General features: G+C 27.9%; 2 protein-coding genes across 2 annotated transcripts; both read left to right on the forward strand.

The window, feature by feature from the left end:
- The first annotated feature begins 876 nt into the window (after positions 1-876).
- Positions 877-3,424, forward strand: LOC107170670 (uncharacterized). Its single transcript, XM_089216210.1, has 2 exons — positions 877-3,174; positions 3,260-3,424. Exons 1-2 carry the CDS (start codon positions 2,476-2,478, stop codon positions 3,422-3,424), a joined length of 864 nt encoding a protein of 287 aa, XP_089072336.1. The 5' UTR covers positions 877-2,475.
- Positions 3,425-10,444: 7,020 nt separating this feature from the next.
- Positions 10,445-25,257, forward strand: Mob2 (MOB kinase activator 2). Its single transcript, XM_089216892.1, has 5 exons — positions 10,445-11,082; positions 21,705-21,865; positions 21,932-22,028; positions 22,241-22,365; positions 22,449-25,257. The coding sequence occupies exons 1-5, from the start codon at positions 11,078-11,080 to the stop codon at positions 22,847-22,849; spliced, it is 789 nt and encodes a 262-aa protein (XP_089073018.1). The 5' UTR covers positions 10,445-11,077; the 3' UTR covers positions 22,850-25,257.
- The last annotated feature ends 176 nt before the right edge of the window (positions 25,258-25,433 follow it).

Below are 25,433 nucleotides of genomic sequence, written 5' to 3' on the forward strand. Positions count from 1 at the left end.
TTTAAATTAAATGTTGATGATATATTGCAGGGATGGGCAACTCAAAGTAACTAGCGGGCCACTTTTAAATACTTTAAAATCTAGCGGGCCGCAGGAGAAAGCAAAATAATAATAAAACACGAAAATAATAGTACTAACGGCGCGGCGGTGTGACACTACGGCAGTACGGTACGGCAGTACGGTACGGCAGTACGGATATGACTAAACCGATAAAATGAAATAAATAGTATGTTAGCTATGCCATTATAAATATATATTTAGACATTTAATAATTTAGTTTCGGTTTAAAACTAGATAAGAATTTATATCTACATTTCATCAAAAAATGTAATAAAATAAAATACAGATAAGCGCTAAAATTATATGAAGTAATTTGAAAATGTAGCGCTGGCCGCCAGTTGCCCATCCCTGATATATTGCAAATCTAAATTAACAAGATTTATTACACATTGAGATTTTCATTATTTGTGTATAAAATATTTTTATCAAAAATGTTACTTAAATAACCCTGCTTGAAGCAAATACTGATTTGGTTGTTACTACATAAAAAAATTTGTATGACAAATTTAAATATTTTCCAAGTTCATTTTTAAATTGTAATTATTATACAGGGAGTAAATGAATCACCCTATAAGTGAGTACATTAATTTTCTTGCAAATTATTGACTATTTCCAAATTTTTTTTTCTTCAAAATTTTAGATTTACCTATGTTTTTCTAAAAGTGTATAATATTTTTTTTACCCATATAATTATAGGTTAAACCACTATTTATACTTTTGATTTTCGAATGGCAACATATAGTTAAAATGGCATAACTTAAAAAAGCTATTATTATTTTTTTTTATGATTGTTAATTAAAAAGTAATAGCTGGAGAGTTGTTAAAAATAAGAATTCAATTAGTATATATTTGTTTTAATAAAAATTGTATTGATTACTTATTACAGAGATATCCATCATAGAAACAACTAAATTTGACAATGATCCTGCTTATATCCCTAGTTCTATATCTGCTGAACTATTGAGTTACTTCGCCAACCTTGGCCCTTGCCAACCAACACCAAATGATTTACCCCAACATTCATTAAAAAAAAAAAAAGACTGGAATCATATGAACAGATCTTTCCACGAGTCTTATTATTAAAAAAAATTGGCAAACAATAATAAATCTAGAAGACTTTGGCTATCTTATTCACCAAGTAAGGATCTTATTTTTTGTATTTCCTGTAAACTTTTTGGTTTACCAAAAGCCGAAAAATCAAATTTAGCTTTGAATGGTTCAAATGATTGGTCTAATATACAAAGACTTATTAATAATCACGAACACTCACATAATCATATACAGTCAGAAATCAGTCGGGGTCTTTATTTACAAAGTAATCGAATTGATTTAAATGACCAATTAATTGTGCTAATCGTGAAGTAGCTAATAATAGAGAAGTGGTTCGAACTGTTATTGAAGTATTGATTTTTGCTGCTCGACAAAATATATCGCTACGAGGACACAATGAAAATGTTCAATCATTAAACCGTGGAAATTTTTTAGAGCTATTAAAAGTCATAGGACGTCACAGTGCCCCTGTTATGATGCATCTTGAAAAAATAAACAAAAGTAATAATAACAGATTAACATTTATGTCTTCTAAAAGTCAAGAAAAACTGTTGAGTATATTAGGTGAAATGGTTCGAGCACAAATATTGAAAGATGTGAAAAATGCTTGCCATTTTGCTGTTATAGTTGATACCACTACGGATATATCAAACCAAGAACAGTTTACATTTATAGTGAGATATGTTAACAGTACTGGTGTAATAGAAGAGCGATTGTTGGCTTTAGAAACTGCAAGTGATGCTACAGGACAAGGATTATTCAATACCTTTTGTACAATAACAAGTAAATATGACATCAACTGGGAAAAACATTTGTGTGCACAATCATTCGATGGTGCAGCATCTATGCAAGGAATTTATTCAGGTCTACGAAGTTTTATTCAACATAAAAATCCTAGAGCAATTTACGTTTGGTGTTTTGCCCACATATTAAACTTAGTAGTGGTAGATACATGTGATTCATGTACTGATACTAAAAATTTTTTTGGAGATGTTCAATCATTAGTATTTTTTCTAAAAGCTCGCAAAAGAACAGCTGTTTTTATTGAATGCCAAAAAAAAATTTATAAAGATGAGAGAGTTTTGCGATTGAAAAGTTTTTCAGATACTCGATGGACCTCACATGGTAAAGTTTTAAATGTCATATTTTGTAAATATAAGGCATTGATTGATGCTTTAGAAGTCTTACAAAATTCTAGTGATAGAATTACAGCATCTAGTTCAAGGACATTTTTAAAGACAATTTCAACTTTTAAGTTTGTATTATGTTTAATATTTTTTAAAAATATTTTCATTGTGACTACACCACTTTCTAACTACCTACAGTGTAAAACTATTGATTTCTTTGAAGCAATACAATTAGTTAATGTGGCAAAAAAAAATAAATAAAATGCGATCAGAATGCAAGTATGAAGTATTTATTAACGAAGTTAAGGAATTTGCAAATTTTAATAACGTGCCAGAAAAAGACTTTAAAGAAATGAGAAAAAGGACGAGAAAGTTACTTGCAGGAGAAACTCCAGATGATAATTCAAATGTTTCTTCTATGGTTCAATTTAAAATTAAGACATATTATGCTGCTCTTGATAAAATAACAATGTCATTACATGAAAGATTTAGTCAATCACAAGAAATACTAAAAGATTTGGCAATATTAAATCCTGATCGTTTAATGGCGAAAGTTTCACAAAATCTGCCAAGTGATTGTTTTCAACACATTTCACTGTGGCTTGAAAACATCAATACTGACCAACTTAGGACAGAATATATTCAATTTAAAAATAATATTTATGAACTTATAAATGGATTAGAATTACCTACTGAGATTCACGACGACACTAGCAAAGTACAAAATACTGAGAATGATGATTGTTCAAGTGATGACGGAAATTTGAATATCATGGATGAAAATATTGATTTGAATAAAAATGTAACTATTACAACTATAATTCAATTATTGACAAAGTATGGACTTGACTCAGCCTTTCCTAATGTGCACGTTGCGTATAGAGCTCTGGCAACAATTCCAGCATCATCTGCATCAGCCGAAAGATCTTTTTCAAAGGTAGTAATTAAGTATATTGTCTTTATAAATTAGTAATACATAATAAAAAAAAAATATTTTATAAATTCTAAACATGAAATTCTAGGTGAAATTGATTAAAACAAGACTAAGATCAACAATGGGGCAAGGTAGATTAGAGAGTCTCTTACTTCTGAGTTGCGAAAGAGATATTCCAATAGATATAAATATTGTTATTGATAAATTTTCACAGTCTTCAGATCTCTTAAAAAATGCATTAACTTTTAAATAATACTACATTTGAAGTTTGTCATTAAAAATTTCTGTTATCGTCATTGTTGTGACTTGTTAATAAAGTTCTTAATTAATTTGTTTATTTTTTTGTATAGTTTTTATTGTGATATTTTTTATTTTTTTTTATAGAGAATAGCATTGTATATTTGTATGTATATATGTAATGTACTTACACAATAGATTTAATTTCAAACTCATATGCTTATTGACCACTTAAAAACTTGCCAAATATTTACTTTAAACCTAATACATAGAATTTAAGAAAGTGTAATATTTGTATCATAATACGAGTAAATTTGAAAACTGAGGGGAGAAGAACTGCCCCCCAGATTTGTGAGCCTTGACATTATATTCAAGTCAGAATCGGCGGGGAGGTTAAACCCCCCCCCCCACCAAAAATTCGATCTAGGCACGTCCCTGATTAGGAGGTGGTGGTGGTTGTATATACTAAAATATGAAATTGCGTCATTTAAAATTTAAGTTCAGTCCGCCACTGACGGTCATATTGTATAATATTATACATAACATTATTATCACAGAATAGATTAAATTTCATCTATTGAGTTATTATCTTTGGTAACTGCGACAGTTGTACTATAGGTCTGCTAACGTAGATTGGTACTACAACATTCCGACGTCATGCGTTGGAATGTCGTTATCGGCGCCACGGCCAGGTGGCCGTGTAGTCGGCATTATTATTTATTTTTATTTTTGTGTGTTAAGGATTTTAAACAAATACAATTTGGTAATTAGTAATTTTCAATAATCAATATTGAAAATAATTTAAATAAAAATTTATAAAAGCCAAAAAAAAGTACTGCACACTTTTAAATTTGGCAAATTTGCTACTGCACATAGTGTGTTACACAATTTTAGGCCCTGGTCATCGGGGAAAAAAAAAATCTAAAACCGTTTTACGCGCTACGCACGGCAGTAGTGTATAGTAGTGTTGCGGGCAAGAGTATAAACATAAGATCGCAAACTTTGAGAGGCTATAACTTCCAAAATAATTGTCTCCGCGCAAAAATTAAACAGCTTCGAAATCAGCGTTGAAAAACACGTCTTAGAAAAAAAAAAATTGAAATTCGTGAGGTCCGTGGTAAATTGCATTTGTTCCGTCTTTTATATATATTAATCGACAAGACTGAAGACCTAACCTAACCATTCATGGTCAAAAATGAAAATAAAGTGGTCAAATAAAATTAATTTTGTCAATCTACAAATAAGTTATAAATAATGACTGAATGCCTTACACTGCTATTTCCACGATTTTTAATTAAAATGATAATCGTGCTCCCCTAGTCGACTTGCTTCGAACAATAATAATTTATAGTTATTAAATATTTGTAAGTAAATAATCATATTTGTATCTAAATTCTAAATATTTCATAATAATTAACGACGTGGAATCGGTAGCCATATTTCTATACAGCAGTGAATATCTGTGTATTATAAAATCAATAACGCAGCACAAAATACGAATACCCAAACATTTTTATTCACATAAACATGTAAGGCGCAAGGCCTTGGGCGTGAGCCCCACTCGCCCAGCCCTAAATCCGACCCTGATCATTGTTGTGTACTTCTAAGATCAGCTAATTTAGAAACAATAACAAACCACCGATATTTCATGTATTGTATTATAACACCTATTATTTTTATTTTAGAATATATTTACAATAGTCATCAACATATATTAACTTTAACATGTATAACTTTTACAAAAAACAACAGCCAGTACAATACTGCTAGAGAGAGACCAGTCAATACAAAAAACAGTGCTACCACAACATCTCTTTTTTTTTTACAAAGAAAAATATAATACAATATAAACATAATTATTAATTATACAATATAATATATAATATTAATTTATAATATTAATATATAATATTACAGTGACTAATACTTAATCTAATATTGACACACTTTTTTTTAATTTATTATTAAGACTTATATCTAGAAGGTGCACTCACAACTCTTCCACTCCGAGTCGTTGTGCCTTTAACATTTTGAAACACTCTTAAGTCATCTTTGTTTTCATCACTCGTATAGTCCCTTATACTATCATCAGATATAATACTTCCTTGTTCAGAACTTCTATTTAAATTATTATCTTCTCTTTCAACATTTACATTATCACCATCTTCCTCAGACTTATCAGCCTGGGTGTTTTTATTTAGCTTATCATCCTCAAAACTAGTTCTAGGTTTAATAAAATCACTATTCCTCCTCAATGTTTGTCTTTTATTTTTAATTTTAACTAAGTATGATCTAGGCTGCTGTAGCTTTTTAATTATAACTGCTTCTAACCATTCTTTGCTAAACTTATCTTCACATCATGCCAATTGACCTGTAGTGAAATTTACTCCTTGTTTAGCATTCCTATTATACCATTTTTTCTGTTGATCTTTATAGTTAATATTATTCTCTATTGGCTTCATTATTTTAGGAATATAGTTACCACTATTAACCCACACCAGTTTGGTCCTCAATTCTCTACTCTGTAGCATTTGAGCTGGAGAAAAACTTAAACCTGGAATTTGTGTGTTTCTATAATTTAGCAAATATAACTCAAAATCTGTTTTGGTAAAATCAGACTTTTTAAGCATAGATTTGGCTATGCCAACACCCTTTTCCGCTAATCCATTTCCCCTAGGGTAATTTGGACTAGATGTTATTATCTCAAAAGACCAACTTTTAGCAAAATTTTTAAATTGTAAACTGTCAAAAGGGTTATTGTCACTAACTGTCTGCTCTGGTATACCAAATGTACTAAAAATTTTCTTTAACTAATTTATCACACTTTCTGCCGTCTTATCTCTCATCAATTTAACTTCTAGCCAACGAGAGTAGTAATCTTACACAATCAAATATATTTTACCCTGGTGTTCAGCTATATCCATAGCTATTATCATAAAGGCGTATCTGGTATTACATGATTTAGCATAGGTTCCTTGCACTTACTGGTGCTATATTTTTGACACACATTGCAGGCATTAATACAATTTTCTATATAAGATTTCAACCCTGGCCAATAGTAGAAATTTCTTGCTTTTAAATAAGTCTTATTCGATCCTAATTGTGTTTCATGCAATAACTCTACTATCCACTTTCTAAGTACTCTGGGTGCTACAACTCTAGTTCCAAAAAATATGATATCATTTTCTACCAATATTTCTGATCTGTTGTAAAAATAATTGTTTAGTTCCGGATTTTCATTTTTCCGATGTTTATAATTAACTGATAATTTTTTAATACTACACTTAAAATATCATCTTTCTTTGTTTCAATTCTAAGTTCCTCTAACCACCTATCAGTTATTCTTACCTCATGTACATACATTGAGTGTACTACATCGTTAATTTCACTGTCTTCCTCCACCCTCTTATTTATAATATTTCTACTCAACAGATCAGCAATATACATAAATTTCCCTGGTAGATATTTAAGATTGAATGTATACATGACTAATTTTAATTTTGATCTTTTGATTCTATTATTGTGAATTTGATTTAACTGTTTCTTAATAATTGAGACCAATGGTAAATGATCAGTATAGATAACTGTATTCTTTTTACCATAAATACAGTTATGAAACTTTTTACACGACTCAGTAACTGCTAAAAATTCCTTTTCAATTTGAGCCCAAGACTTCTCTATATCAGTTAAAGAACGAGAAAAATATGATAATGGTTTTTTATGTTGCATAAGACAACAACCTATTGCATCCTGTGATGCATCACACTGTATCTCTAATGGAAATTTGGGGTCAAATGTATTTAGTACTGTGACTTCTGCAATAAACTTCTTTATATTATTAAAAGGGTCCTCATGAGCCCCATTCCAATCCCAAATCACATCTTTCTTTAACAGCTCTCTAAGGGAACTTGAAATTTCTGCTAAGTTTGGAATAAATTCTCTGATATAATTTATGATTCCTAATATCATCTGCAATTCTTTTTTATTTTTTGTTTTTTTTAAATTAATAATTGATTCTATTCGATCTTTGTCTGGCTTAATTCCTTCCTGATTAAAAAGAAAACCAATATATTTTACTTCTTTTACACTTAACTGCAACTTATTCACATTGAATTTAATGTTTATCAATCTTGCCCGCTCAATTACTTTACCTAATAATATGTCATGCTCAACCTTAGTTTGAGCACAAACAAGCAAGTCATCAAAGTACAACACAACCCCTTTGATATCACCAAAATACCTATGCATTAATTTTTGAAAAATTTCAGGAGCTGATACTCCAAATGGTAATCTTTTAAATTTAAAAATTCCAAATGGTGTACTAAAACAAAACAACTTACTAGATGCATCATCTAAGACAATATGATAAAAACTACTTTTAACATCTAAAACACTGAAAAATTTTTTATTTGTAAGTTCTATTTTAATCTCCTCTAACGATGGTATCTGATATACCTCTCTCACAATATATTTATTTAGCTCAGAAGGGTCTAAGCATATGCGCAAAGTTTTATCTTGTTTCTCAACTACTACCATGTTGCTAACCCACTCACAAGGCTCATTTACTTCTGTTATAATATTTTGACCAACTAATTCATTTAATGTTTCTCTCAATTTATCTTTTACAGCATAAGGTACCCTTCTGGCAGGGCATATTTTAGGTACAGCTTCTTTACTCAACTTAATGACTACCTGGTCTGGAAACGAACCCATTCCAGTAAACACATCAATATTTTTATTTACAAATCTTTCCTTTTCCTTATCCACCAAACATTCTAATTTACTAATATTTCCAATGTATTTTAACTTTCTACTGTCAGTCAATCCCAACAATGGTTTAGCTGGTGTATCAACTACTACAAACTCAGTCTTTATTTTAATTTTATCGTTTGCCAAATTCACAATAACCTTACCAACAGGCTTAATAATAAAACCTCCAAACGCCTCAATTTTTAAATTAAAAACTATTGGTTTTAACTTCAGTTTTTTAGAAAAAGATAATGGCATAACATTAATCTCTGCCCCTGTATCTATTTTAATACTAATTTCACTATTATTTATTTCAACCTTTTCAACCCAACTACTACCGTTTACTTCTAATAAACTCAAAACAACAAATTTATCTATTTCAATCTCACTTTTATCAATATTATGTACTTGATTATATTTCTCATAGCTAACACTCTTAGCATTACAACATTTAGCAAAATGATTCAATTTATTACATTTATGACAATATTTACCAAAAGCAAAACACTCATTAATTTTGTGAGTCATCCCACACCTCTTACAATTTTGAATTAACTTAACTTGCATCTACTTTGATTTGTCTCCTTCAGTAAAACGACTCCCATATTCTTGAGTTTTTGTTCATTTTATGATTTTGTCCAGATCCCCGATGACTTTTTTGATCTCCACCAGACATAACATGTACTTCTTTTGAATCACTTTGAAGTAACTGTCTGTTCAACTCCGCCTGCTCCATTGCTTGACACAGTTTTATTATTTTGTCCAGTTCTATGTTTTCCCTCAGTAGCCGGGCTTGTAGTTCCTTGTTACTCAACCCAATAACTACCTGAGTACGCAGTAACTTGCTCTCCAATGCATCAAATGAACATGTAGCCACCAGTGCTTTAAGATCAGTATAAAACTGATCAAAAGTTTCCTTTTCCAATTGCTTTCTTGAGAAGAAACGAAAATGTTCCATAACCTCATTTTTCTTGGGAATGCAATATTCCTCGAAAGCCTTTAAGACATCTTCAGCTGTTTTCGGTTTTAATTTAAAAGTATTATACAACCTGAGTGCTTCAAGACCAACTAAATTCAATACTCTGGCGATTTTAATTTTTTCATCCTTCACATCAGTCTCCGTTGCTGTAAAGTAAATATCCACTTCCTGTCTAAAACGTCTGAAGTTCTCTTCTAGGTTACCTTCCAATCTGAGGTGATCAGGCTTATTAAACTCATTACCGATTTATTAAACCGACCGATCCTAATACATCAATTAATTATTCGACTGAGCCATGTTGTGTACTTAGAAGATCAGTTAATTTAGAAACAATAACAATCCACCGACATTTCATGTATTGTATTATAACACCTATTATTTTTATTTTAGAATATATTTACAATAGTCAAAAACATATATTAACTTTAACATGTATAACTTTTACAAAAAACAACAGCCAGTACAATACTGCTAGAAAGAGACCAGTCAATACAAAAAACAGTGCTACCACAACAATCATAATGTTTAATTATATTATACACTATACGTCTATACATTGTTTTTCATTTTAGAATAGTGTTGCATGGACGTACACGTACTACGTACGAAGCGTATTCACTATTCATTCTGCGTTCCTAATCAATAATCATCAATTTTGTTACAGGAACGAGTACACTTAATACTTAAATACCGAACTGTACCTATCTGAATTACAGTAACTAAATAAAAAATTTACCGATTGTATAGATGTAACGAATATTTTGGAATCGGTACTTTGTTGTAACTTGTAACTGTACCGATTGGAACAATTCCACAAAAGGAACGAAAATTCCCACCACTGCTGCCGGTTAGGCGTCCCCCCCCCCTTATGCCTCGCCACCGATGACATTTACACCTGATCCGCAACAACGGAAAACATAAAACAAGTGTCAGTGTGTCACCGAGTATCACAATGTCATAGGTGTAGTACAAACTACAATGTATATTAATATGCATTATCATTATCTTAGTCCATGATTATTAGATATAGCTATAGCTTGGGACGCTTGGGTGTACACTGTACGAACTACGAGTATTGTATAATAATAACAATATTAATTTATTATAAAAATAATATTTAATAGCATTAATACAATAATACCGCACGTCACATGACAATACAGCGTAGACTTGCGTACTTCCAACTATTTAAATTACTAATCAGTAATCACCGTATTTATTATTATTATTATCAATTTTATTACGATCAGCAACATGCCAACATCGCACGTATGTGCCTGGTTTGCAGCAGCTGTAGCCAATACTAATTAGTCAGTTGCCACAGGCCGTAGTCCATTATAGTGTGGTAACAATATTATTGTAGTACGACGGTGTGTGCTAAATGCTTATCACGTAGAGCAACGTAGTGATAAGGAGTTTTTACGTCGTTCCCTCCAGCTTGTTATTTTTTTTCCTAGTCAAAACTTACGACCGCGACAACAACAACAGTAAAAAAGAAACATCGACAGCTGCAATAATAATATTTCAATATCGTCATACTCAACGAAACGAATGTCTGTGTATATTTTTCTTTTCGCTCGTAAATGTCGGATTGTTCCGTCATCGTTTCAGCACCGATTGAATTGATTGCGATGTGCATATTTTGGTCGTCTACCATACGATCGCCGTCGCCGCTGCTGCCGCCACAGCCGCTGTCATCGTCGTCGTCGTCGTTACAATAATAATACGCCACATCAAAACCACCAAGACTTGTGCCCGTGTTCATTGTTCAAAGTCGGACATGGACACCTGACGACCGCCTCCGGATCTCCGATCTATAACACACCACGGTGGTGTTAGTGCGGCATTCCGTGCCTGTTAATATTCGAATGGTGGACGCCTAGACAATCCGACAAACTGGACAAGTTACCAGAGTATCTCCGCGACACCGTGGACTGGTTTATGGGGTAAGTCAGTCGGTCAGTTGTTCATAAAATTATTACCTCCGTGGGTGCTCGTGTGGTCTCTAACCCATTAGGCAGCACTGGATTTACCGCTTAATCGCAGCACTTCTGTTATAAAAAAATCTATTGCACTATCGTTTGATTGTGTGAACCTAGTTGGGTGCTGTACACCAGATTAGGATAAATCCATATTTAGATTACCTATCTAAAATCTAGATTAAAACAAAAAATATAATCTGTTTAATCTGGATTACGATTATTTAATATCTGAATCATATTATAATGTCTGATACGATTAGTTAGTTATATTTTTTTTCATAGAATATATTAATGTATTTAAATAATACATATATTTATATGTGTATAATGTAATGCATGTATCACATACAATTCTCTAATTAAATATTTTAAACTTGACATATTCAGTAATAAGTTTCTAGTTTTTAAAAAAGATTAGATGTAAAAACTTTGTGTTTTTGTCCTTAGTCAATTTAGTGTGATATCCTAAGTACAGAAAAGACAACTTGAATCCAAAATTTGGATGATGTAATTGTAATTCGAAAGATGTAATAATGTATCGAGTCAAAGATATAAGTGTTATATTAATAAAATGTTTTAAAGCAGATTTAACTTTTCATTAGTTTAAATGAAAGTTACTTGATAAAATTAAAAACTAAATAATTATATATTAATCATTCCATTGTTTAATAAGTAATTGGTTGAATTATAAGGATGAATAATGAAATATTTATGTTCACCTAAAAATTTAAGTATTAATGATTACTAGGTTACACCTGATTATACTGTTAAGTAAAATCTATTTTTAATTTGAAATACTGAATATTAAACTTCTAAAAATTTTAACATTTTCTTATATTGTTAAATAAGATCTGATATTTTCCTATAATGCTATAAAATTAAAACATAATATCTAATGATTTAATAAATTATTATGTCATACTATAAAACCTTTAAATTCTATAACCACAAAATTAATGTAATCTAAAATATTATATAATATTTGTTTTCGTTACAAATCAACTGTTCACTTTGTTTTTATTATCAATTGCTTGGCTACAATTTCCTGTTAATTTAAACTTTTAGAATATATTCATTGTTGAGTTTGTCAGATAAAATTCAAGGCAATATTGAATGTCTGATTCTTAGATAAGCTGACCCCATAAAGTAATACCTACCTGTAGTAGTTAAGAGATATTTATATATCATTAAATATTAATATTATACTACTTAGTTATCAAAATTAAAAGTAAGAATATTATTTAGGTTAGGTTAATACATGGGTTATTACATACTCCTAACTCCCTTAAATGTAAATAATGTAATAAAACCAATAGAAAATATTACGTTTTTAAAGTACAAATTTAGCCAAAAATATTTATAAATTATTGGTAGGTACAAAGATAATTATTTTTTTAATCACAATACGATAACTTTTACCTATATGGTTGCTATTAATATTGTTGTTCCCTCATAATTTATATTACTTAGTTTAACTCTATATAGTTAGAATCATAATAATATATATGAACCTTTGACATCTATGAACAAACAGTGTATTACTATGAATTTTAACAGCCATTTTTAGAAGTTAAATATTTAGTTTGTAACTATTAGTAGTATTTTTAGAAACATTTTTTTTTCTTGACATTTTCTAACCTTAAGAAAAATCAATTGATTAATAGTTATGTCAATGAATGCTTTTACAAGGTCCATTAAGAAAAGTTTATTTTTAATGGTCAAGAGCATGTTTGCAATATTAGTTTTTTGAGTACTGTACAATAATTATTTATTAGGAAATTACCTGTTACTATGATCAATTTTAATAAGAAACTATGTGTATATTAATTCCTACTTGGCTACTTGAATCCAATAAAAATTAAAATCATTAACATCTAAAAAGTACATACAGGCAAAGGCAGTCTATACTGATAGGATATCAGGACCTTTCCTAGTGTACCGTGTTTAAAAGTCGGCTGTTCATACAAATGATAATTAGAGGCATTCCCGTTTATTGCTGGAAAGAAAAATATATTTGATTATATTAATGTTTCAGTATTCCATGGTTAAAAATAAAATTGATTTATTATTAGATAAAAATGACGGCATTTTTTAAAATTTAATATTCTATTCTATTTTTATTTAGTACAAAATTTAAGTTATTTTGTTTAGTCATTACTAAACTGAAAGCAACATGTTCTTTTGAATTTATTCACTAAATAAACCCAGAACAAAACAAATTGGAAGACCAGTAATATAGTTTTCCCTGGTTATATTTGTTTTTTAATCAACCACAGCATACAGATGCATTAGTTTCATGATTTACCGATTTTATTTTTATTAAAATTATTACTTATAACCAAATTATCTCAAATCTTAAGAAAATATTTTTATATGTCGTTTTTATTTAAAAGCTAATTTAATATTTGTTTTGAATATTTATTATTTAAGTAGGTATCCACCATTTAACATTTTCTAAATAAATAATTAATCAATTATTCATAAATATGATTCATGGTCATTTTCGACAGTTTTTACTTTTGTAATATTTTGATGATAGATCATATTATAATTATTAATAATTTATGTGATAAAAATTAACTTTACCAAATTTCAGTAATAACTGACTACTCAATTAGCAGTATTTGAGTATTTCATATAAATTCTGTGGATTTAATGTTATTTACCTATAATAATAGTATATACATTGTTATAAGTTGTTGCGACTTGTTTCTATATAACTATATAATTTAATTTTTAAAAAATGTATACATACATATATATAATAGAAAGTAATAATGTTGTCTTACTAATGAGTAACATAGCAATTATTGTTATGTTCAGAATAATTCATTTAAATCTGTTACTTTTGATATTAAAGTAAATATTATTAGAAGGAAGTAAATGTAAGACTTTTATCTAGGATCCACTTGGTTTTTTATATTTTAATTTTAAGGTTAGTTATGTACGTTTTAAAATTGTAAATACCTTATTTTGTATAATTTAAGATAATCATAACTTCAAACTTGATATCGCGTTAAAATAACAAAAACAAGCCTTTGTAGCTCTAGTAAATAGTGGTATTAGTTAAATTATATAGTATTATTATTCACAGGTATTGCTATAGCAGTAATTTACAAAACCAAAAAAATTGAGTAATACTGTTTGTACAGTAATATTTTCAATGATATTTAATGAAACTAGTAATTTGACTGACCTGTTATGTTCACTCATATATTTGAGCAATTTTATTTTCTATTTCTCTTTTTTTATATTTTTATTAATTTGACATTTTACCCTCTGAGGTAGGTACATGAATAATATAAAAAGTGAGGTGTCCATGAGAATTTCCAAAATACTAAAATGCTAAATACTACCAAAATTTCCTCGGAAATTTCACAACATGTAAAAAAATTATAATCACAAAATATTACATTATTATACTATTTTTATTTTTTGATAACACTAACCCAGAGGTTCTCAAGCTTTTTTGGTTCACGGCACATAATTATACATCACAAGTTTTCGCGGCACACTCAACACAAATGTAATGAAATAAATTACTGTTTTCAATATTTTTACCAGCTTAATTACAAATATCAGAAACTTGTCGCGGCACACCTAGTCGATCTCTCGGTACAGTATTGTGCCGCGGCACACCGGTTGAGAACCACTGCACTAACCAATAATTTTTGATAATTAAATGAAAAATTAAACAGAAAAAATTAATGTTCACAAACTGAAAACTTTAATTATATTTATGTTATCCAAATAATAGAAATACTATGACACAGATAAAGTTCTTCTTTTTGTAATTTTGGTAGTTAACTATAAATATAGAGGGAAGAGTTGTCAATAGGTTTTGCTATTTCGTACATTTGTAAGACAGAAATAACATACGTGACTTTAGCGACCTTTTAATATTATAAGAATAAATTATTCTGCATAACATTAAGATAGCAGTTTAGCTTTGTAAGTAAGCATTTGAATAATTTTTTGTTAATATTTGAATTTTTTGTAAATGCTTTCATTTAAAAATTTAAAATTTACTAAAAAGTCCTGGTGTACCTAATTATTTGTAGTTATATATATTGCTATAAAAAAACATAAAAATCGGTAATTTTTAAAAACTTTTCATAAAATTAGTCTGTTTCATAATGATAATATGGGTAGGTGATTATACTATATTATATAATTTAACATTTCATTGTTTAGAAAATAATTTGAGATACTTTTATTACTGTTGCTAGCAATTACAAAACAAAAAGAAATTATAATATAAGTTACAGGACATTTCCGTGCAATTTAAACCATAAATACAAACAAATTCTACGTCATACGCCGTTCTACGTCAACAGATGTGATAGGGGTGTAATTCATGTTCACTATATCAGAAAGAGTGAATACAATGTTCAGAGATCCTTGTTGATTTTTACCTATTAAAATTTTTTTTATGATTTTAATAGTTTGAAATCCAGTGTTTTTTTCAATGATATCGGCAATTTTGTGTTTGAATATTTCTTCCATGTGCCCTTGAGTGTTTTCTAATTTATCTGCAGATTTTTCTACAATGCTAATACTTTCTAACAAAGACATGTTTTTAGTTTCCAATTGTATAACTGAATCAAAAAACAAAAGTTTGCAGAAATGTATGTCAAATTGTTTTTTAAATTGATATATTGCATCAGTGAATTTTCTTTTTTAATAGCTGCGGACGATTCAGTATAGAAATTTAAAATAACATTTTTTATTTTGTTAAAATGATCGCAATACTGTTGGATGGCTTCAAGCCACGTACCCCATTTTGTTATAATAGGTTCAGAAGGTAAATTAAGATCAGGATACATTTCTTTAAATTTTGAAATACTACTTGACGCTTTTAAGAATATTTTTTTAATGGTCGCTATTAATTGATCAACCTGCCGATGATTACATTACTAATATACTTGCCCTCTGCATCTGTTGATTCATCAATTGAAACCCATATTGAATCCATCTTGAATAAACTCTCGAATTGATTTTAATGTTTCCTCATAAATTATATTAATATAATTCTTTCGGATGGTACTTTCATCTGGAATTTGTTGTCTGGTATATTTCTCTAAAAATCTGTGAATTCTCGATATTTTAGTTTGAAAATAGGAATTTTCGTGCGAATTAACATATTATGATACAAATCAGTATTAAAAGCTGACAAATTATTGAAAGACGTAGATGGCTGAATTCAAGAAATTTTGTTGACATTTTTTTTACGATCTCTATTTTGTTGGTGCTTGGATGTAGATATATGCTGAGTACGATAATATTTGGTGGTCGTCAAAAATTACTGATCTTATTAATTTAGACGAAGCAGATAATGTTTAAAGTCATCGAAAATTAAAAATCACTAAAATATGTACTTATTTACCAAATATGTAAAAATACGTATTTATACCAAAATATGTAAAATAAATTTGAGTTTATTTTAATTAGAATGATCTAAATTATATACATTTTTTTATCAGATTTAAAATATCTCATTCCAATAAAAATATGTATTTACAATAAAATCCGTTCCCTAGTTATTATCATTCATAATTTTATTTGATGTGGCTTGGTGTTGCACAGTCGTATGCTTAACTTGTTGAAACTCTCCGCCTATCGAGAGCTCAATAATAACCCTGTAGTTATAACAATCCTGATTATTGTCTTCTAATTGCTTTTCTGCTGGAAAAAGTCTCATCTTTGTCTTAATTAATCATACAATTATTCGATTCAACAAAATTATCTAACGTCCCTTTCTTCAGTCCCAATTTTTTGAAATCTTTCAATTTATTTTCTCTGTTTTGATTTATGAGTTTTTATGTGTTTATAATAATTAGAATACACCCACCTTTTCTTTAGATGTCCTAGTGCTACTTATGTATATACAATGGTAGATTACATAAAAAGCAATAGACCTTTGCTTTAAAGTTGTTATTTATTATACTTTGTGTATTTTCTATTGTATTATTTTGTATATTATTTCTAATGTAGCCATCTACGTAATTGTATGGAAACCTCAATACCTTCATTATTATACATATTTAATACATTAATTAGAATCCAATTCTTGATTTTTTTTTAACGACAAATTACTTTTTTTCGTTCAAATCAATATTTACCCTTTCTATGCATAGCCTTTTAGAATTTGGTTCAACACACTCTCCTGTAGGTTCTGATTCAATAACTAAAGTTGATGCACTACTTATTTGTTATGATTTTGGTATCAACTTTTTTTTTTGTAAATATGTTAGCAGATTTATCTCGTTTCAACTGATCACTATAAAAACTAAATACACAAAAAATTAGTTATCTTAATCCAACATGTTGAATTTATCAATATTATTTTTAAATATCCCATAGTACTCAGGGTATTAGGTTTTTTCAATAAGATCTGGAAGTAATTCTGTTGCAAATGTTTCATTATCTAACATGTTAGTTTCTTCCAATTAGGAAAGTATATATTTATTGTTGAATCCATTGAAAATGAAAATTTTTTTATTAGTTCTTAAGGTAATTTTATGTTCAAACATTGTTCAGCCTCTTCAAAAGGATCATGGTGATCAGAATCTTCTGTTTTTTTTTGGAATCAGTGTTATTATTTTCAGTTAGATTATAAATTCCGAGAAAAAAAACAAGCATTATAATTTAGTAACTTGTGCAATATAATTAGTAATTACCATTTTTAAAATGTAATTTACATCAAACAACTAATTTCGGTGACTTGTCGCTGTTATTAGCATCATTTTTTTTTATATTTGTATAATACCCTGTGGCTCCATCAATAGTATAATATGATCTAAGCTCCATACTATCTTTTTTTTTTTATTGAGCATATTTACATCGACAACAAAGGCCATTAGTTACACTTATTTATACAGTAATTATATAATATAATACATATTGATACAATAGAAAGTTATTAATTTGGATAAAACATTTTTTTTTTTTTATATAAGATTGAACAATTTTGTTTTTCTTAAAAAATTAATTATATCTAGGTTTTTATCATGAATAGGTCCGAGTGTGGAGTCGAGGTTGAATGATATTTTATGTTCGGCGCGTTCTTGGTTGTAGATTAGACAGTCGGCTATTGTATGTTTTACTGTTAATGCAGTACCACAGGTTTGACAAATAGGGAGATCCTCTTTTGCCATAAGGAAACCATGGGTGATTCTGGTGTGTCCTATGCGAAGTCGGTTAAGGACCGGGTGAGTTTTCCGGCCGATGTCTCTTTTAATTTTGTTTAATTTAGTCCATACTATCTTATTTTATGCTTTAGCAGGTCTTATCAAATAACATGAAGGCTTTTTTTAAATTTAAGATTTATATGCACCACCCATGACTTCTAAAAAATTCCACGTAATTCCAAGAACTTTTTTGTAATTTCCAGGACTTCCATGTAATTCCTACACTTTTTTTTACCTAATTCCCAACAATGGTTTACTCCTTTCTTATAGACAATGTTAATAATTATGTATAGCGAAATATTGAAATTAGGTCAGAAATTAAATTATATTAGATAAATATTACATAAATTAAATAATGTATTTTCACAATTTGATGTACTGTGCAAGCAATTTGAATGTAAGTAAATCCTATAGGTAGATACTATTTAGATACATGTTACACAATATGCTAGGTGTATGTAAATACAAATATTATAATTTAATTAATTATTATAACATAAGTTATCGTGATTTATATTTTACACCTACTATATAGATGACAGATGTATGATATATTGATATGTTTTACCTAATAGGTTTATTTTTGGTTCATAAGGTACATTAATTGTAATTTGTAGGAGCAAATTTATGTAAAAAGTTGAACATTAATTTATTTAATTTCAAAACTATTAAGGAATTAAAATCTTTTTTGCATAATCTAGACTTTGACAATATTTGAACTAATATTTATATTTGTTTAAATTATTTTTATTTTATGTTTATTTATTATTTTACTTCCATTATATTCTTTGTGTCATGCTTTTGATATAATAAATAGTATTTTAACTTATAAACTGAACTCTGCTCTCACAATACAAGCTATGCTTACAAGGAGAGTTGCATACTGTTTGTTTTTCTTATTCTCTTATGAGTCTTATGTATATTGTATATCTATTTTCAAATATATTATTGACCTAATTTAAAACCATTGACTGATTAAAGTTGGAAAGTACATTTTTGTAATTACTGATTATATAAATAAATTGATTTAATATTTCTATAAAATAAGTCAGTAACAATATTTCCCATCAAATTAGACAGTATACGATATTGACTAGGAAATAATGTTTATGTCCATTGTTTTCAGTCAATGGTACACATACAGTCTTACAGAAATATTTTAATATATTATAGTATATTATACATATATATTTATAATAGCTTTTATCTCTTTATATCGGCTTTATCTAGATTTATCATTAATTATATTGGTATAGGTATTATTATTTAATTGAGTTTTTAAAAATATTTAATATATATATTAGTTACATGTTATATAATATGCATTGATTCATATTTATTTTTCACATCTGTTAATGTGTTTATTGTTAAATCAAGAATTTCATTATACCTAAACAATTATAATTTTAATAAAAATGTGCTTATTGATAATACAATTTAAGTTTAATAGCCAATCTTTTACTAAGTATTTATTATGACTTATGAACCAAGACACTTTTTATGTAGGTTCCAAAGTTTAAACCCATTACACCAAGCATAATTGTTTTCTCAGTGTTACAAGTGCAAAACATAGAAAATTTTTCGCTCAGCAGATCACATTAAGTTTCATCAGTTTAAAATAATTTATAGTTAATTGACCTCTTTTATAATTTTAAGGTAAGATTTTTAAGCAGTATCATAGGCTTCTTATTATATTTTAATAATATACTTATAGCTTGTTTTATTTAAAATTAATAAAAAGCCCTTTACAATGCCTATATCTTACCTTTAAATGTTATAAGAAGTCAATTCACTCTAAATGTTAAACTAACGGAGCTAAACGTGATCTTAAAGCGAGCGTAAAATTTGTTAAACTTGTAAAACAGAGATATCATATGTGGGTGTAGCATGTTCTTAAGCATTCGAACAAGTCATCTAAAAAAAAAAAGATATCTAATGTATAAACATGAGTATAAATTCAAATATTATGTAATTTTAATATAATCTTATATTTTCTATGTAACTAGTGTAGTGATCACGTCGCCTACAGGTATCAGTAGTCAAGGATGATGTTGGAAAAACAACGTGGAATTCTTCTTAGTTAGATTATTTAATTATTTATTTTCACAAAATATATATTTATTTATAAACATGAAAGCTGAATTTATTTAACAAGTTAAGAGGACGCCACACCCGCATGTGTTGTCTCCGTCTTACAAACGTGTAACATAGCAAAATCTGTTTAGCGCGGGACAACTTTACTCCCTTTGTATTTATAGTAGAATTACCAAAATTCCACAACGCATAGATAAGAACTTTATCTGTGTCATAGCGTCGTTATTTTTTTGTGCATTGTGAAATTTTGAAAATTCTATTATAAATATTAAGCACTCTTAAGTATTCTGAATTACTAGAATAAATTCGGTTTGACTCGAATATTTTCTAAGTTCAGAATATTATTTTATGGGAATTTTTCTAAGTCCAATTTAATTAATTATTAATTAGAGAACAGACTGGCGTGAAGGTGCTCTGGCTAGTCTGGTCAAGTCGCGTCTGAATACAGGCCGTTTCGGGGTCCCTTATATAGTGCTACCCTCTACTCCCCATAGTCTACTTGCTCTTGTCGCTGTTCTCACGGATATGGTATAATTATCTAGACTGACGGGAAATGTTACTCGCCCACTTGAAAGCCAAATGTGCATCCCGTGTAGCTGCAGGCCTTGATGATTTATATTATTGTTAACATTAAAAATATATATTATTATATTACATGTGAACATTTGGTTCTTGGAACTTTTGTAATGATGCATAACCCTACGTCTTGTGCACCCTTAATGAGAACATTTTTATAGTTGTCTGCTCACATGATTTAGTATGTCCCTAATGTTAATGATTTCCACGAAATGCTTTCTCTCCTACAATTACAAAGTTGGTCGCACCCTACCCTAACTTTGTTTGGCTGGTACCTAGTTGATTGTGAAGTATGCAATGCGGGACACTAGTCCATAGCACTAGATTGTACATTTTTTTTTTAATTGTATCATTGATAATCATATGTTACAATTACAATTATACCTGATATATGTCACCATGACACTGATAAGCTCAAAGTTATTACCAAGATAGTGATCTTCAATGAAATAAAAAAAGCTCATTTATATTTAGTGGGTTGCCAAAATGTAAACATTTTCCAAAATGGGTCGTATACTGAAAAGTTTAGGAACCTTTGGTCTAGATAGTGTTGATGATATGACTAAATACAAAATTTAGGTATGTTTATCAGTGTTAAAAATAAATAAATAATAATAAATTCTAACAAATATTTAAACATTTCAGTTCAACTGTCAATTTTAATTATAAATTAGTCTAAATAGATAAATTCAATTCCTATTAAAATATATATTTGTTTGTTTATAGGAAAGGTCGAAAGGCAAAAGACAAGGAATCATTATGTAGTGATGATAACAAATTGTATTTGGAAGAAGCTGTATTAGAAAAAAAGTTACCAGACATTGATCTTAGGATATTAGTTGAAATGCCAAATGGAATAGATTTTAATGAGTGGCTCGCTTCTCATAGTAAGTAAATATATTTTTTTGTCAATATCTGTTTCTTATTTTCATTTCTATTTTTATTTATCCTAGCAATTTCAATTTTTGACAACACCAACTTGATTTATGGAACTGTGTCAGAATTCTGTACAATTTCAGGATGTCCTGATATGGTTGGACCAAGTTATAGGTATTTCATAAGTTATAAATTGAAAAATTATTTGTTATTCAATTAATAGTGTTAATACATTTTTATTGATATATTAAATATCAATTATGTAGTATAATATTTAAATAAAAATATTATTGATTACAAAAAAAAATTACATGTAATGCTTTTCAGCTAAAGTTATGTTTTATTATTACTATTTATTTATTGCATTTTAAAATTTTGTTGTATAGAACCTATTTGTGGTTTGACGAAAAAGGAAAAAAATCTCGCGTTGCTGCACCATTATACATTGATTATGTTATGACATTTGTTCAAAAAACTATTAATGATGAGACAATTTTTCCAACTAAATATGGTACATAATATATTTTTAACAGTTATTAATTATACATTAGATTTATTTATTTATTTATGCATTAATTATGTTTATTTTTACAGCTAATGAATTTCCTGTCGGCTTTGAGATTGTAGTAAAAAAAATTTTAAGATTGTTGTTTCATGTTTTAGCTCATCTTTATCATAGTCACTTTCGTGAGTTAGTACTTTTAAATTTGCATACACATTTAAATTGTGTGTTTGCTCATCTGTCAGTATTTAATCATCGTTATCAATTGATTGAGCTTCGTGAAACTGAAATCTTACAAGATCTAGTCGTAGCTTTAAAAATTCTAGGTGATGATGAAGTAATAGCTACCGAAGTCAATGAATCTGTTGATGAATATAAGGATGTTATCAATAAAGAACCAACTATGTCTCTTGCAGATCAACCTATCAACATGTTCTCTAATCCTTCTCCTATTAATACTCAGACTTTAGCTACTCAAATTGATAATATCTAGTCTAGTAAATAAAGTATAATTATATAGATACTACAAGTAAATGATATATGTTATATGTTCAGTACATAAAATGACTTGTTAAATTATTTAGAAAATAACAGTTGGCAGACAATAAACTAATATCAAAGCTTTTAAACCTATTTTATTATACTAAAATACCAATCTAATAAATTATATTTATCTTTAAAATAAATAATACATTTTTAAGAATTCAAATTATTAATTTCTTACAATAATTTATAAATTTTGTTTGGTTGGTTTCAAATAGATTTAATCATTAAATCCATCAATTCATGTATTCAAATTGTATCATTCATATTTAAAATAATTAAAAATTTTACTATCCAAGAATTTTATTTCATAGATATTGTTTGCCACTATTCCTAAAATTGTTTTTTAAGTTTTAGAAAATATTGTACAAATTAATAATTCACAGACTTTCATCGTTAACTGACTTATATAATGTCAGATCATCTAAATTAAAGTTATTTGAAACCCTTTTTAATTTGAACTGTATAAATCATTATTCTTGTACACTGTTATCTAAATTTATAGAGCAATGTTAAAACAACTTATTTCAGCTCAAATATTTATATTTTCAGATCTATACAATTGTAAAATGTTTTTTGAATTTACGTTATACGTATTATACTTTTAACTATGTATAGTCCACTTTGTAATTTTTATCTTGTCTATCTTTTGTGATGTTTTTAAATATTGTGATAGCAAAAATATGCCCTTTTAATAACATAATTCATTTTTGGGAATTGTACTTATCTGTATGTATTGTTTTAATTACTTATTTCAAGCCATAAATTATAAAATTGTCAAAACACATGTGTGTTTATGGCAATAACACATGTGTGGTAATTAAATATTCAAATATTTCAAATTATAAAAATATAATTTTTTTAACTTATTTTTGGTTGCTTAAAAATAAAATAAATTATTTAAGAAGCTTGGTCAGATAAAAAATTTCCAAAATGTGTTTTTATATTGTTGTTTATGATTGCAAATTTTACAACCGTCCAATTTTTCCTTTTAGAATGTTTTTTTTTTAGTAAAATTTATTTAATTATGTTTTAATATTATTATTTTGTTGTTTTTCTTTCTATTATAAAACTATTAAGTAAATTTTGTTATTGATGTTGTTCCATGTTAAACCTCCATTATACTACCTTTTTACCATACTGAGAAACTTAATATGTTTTCAGGATGATTTATTGTATTTTTAACCAAAAACAAATAACACTTTTGTTAATACAACATTTGAGTTACCTACCTAATTTATCTAAATGTCATTAACCTTATTTCTTAGAATCCTAAAGAAAATTGGCATGTCATATGTTATACTATGTTAATAAGACAATTGTGAGTTTTTTTTTTTAGATTACCTACCTTTTTATTACTATTTATTGTTAGTTATTATGATTTTATTTAGTAATTTATTCAATATTCAAAAATAATATTATTTGAGTAGTATATAATGTGTATCACTTACTGTTTTGGGTGAGAAGTTTATGTATGTGTTATAAATATTAAATATATTTTTGTATGAAATTATAAAAAACAAAAAAATTAATAGTATACAAATAGCTATATATAAATATCCATATAATATATTATTTTAATTATAATAAGGCTGAGTGAATGAATTAAGGTATTTATGAAATGTTGGTTTAATTAAATATACTATTATGTTTGAGAGAACTGTTATATTGTATATAATTTAATGCTTAAATGCTTTATTAGATTATCTTGATATTTATGTATAATGATCTACTATTAGCATAGACCTTTTACTCATGGACCAGCCCTATGAATTCAAATGAGATCCATGATGGAGGGCACTAGTGGAAGTATAAAATAATTAAATTTTATGAAAGTATATATTCAACTACAGAGTGGGGTATTTGCACTGTATTTCAGTTCTAGAGGCCTAATATTGGCAGGGTTGGTCTATGAGTCTATAAGGTCTATTGTATTCCTTTTTTTGTTAATGCTTTTTTTTAGTAAGATAAATCTAAAATATTTGGTAACTACCCATTAGTTACTAATAATTTGTTTACCTAATTAAAATTTATTTTACTGGAGGTTTCTAATAGATGTATTTATAGCAAATTTGAGTTGGTATAACTAGCGAGTTCCTTTTTAAAGTATCTTAAAGATCTTATATGTTAATATTCATGGTGGGAAAAAATTGTGTATTTATTTTAGAATTAAGCGAAATTAAAACAGTGTTGTAATATTAAGGATAGTAATTTGTTAACTATGTTATACTTGTTGTTTAAATTTAAAATATATATGTAACAAATATTATGATTTAAAACTACCTTTATTCTCTTGTTGATTGTTCTGTGTAATTTGATAAATGATTATTGAATAATATAACTTTTCTTATCGTTTCATTGAAACTGTCTTTAATAATATGATCCTTTAAAAATTGTTACTGCTTAACACCAATATTGTTAACTTGTGACAAATTTACAGAGTTTTACTCGATGGTCTACATTCCTAGTTAAATTTAGTTCTTTAAATAGTTAACTTTTTAAAAACTTATTTAATAAATTATATATTACTTAAT

This window comes from Diuraphis noxia, unplaced genomic scaffold (assembly GCF_037042655.1).
Source record: "Diuraphis noxia isolate RWA-SAM2 unplaced genomic scaffold, SU_Dnox_SAM2 contig0001, whole genome shotgun sequence".
In the NCBI taxonomy this organism is placed as follows: Eukaryota; Metazoa; Arthropoda; class Insecta; order Hemiptera; family Aphididae; genus Diuraphis; species Diuraphis noxia.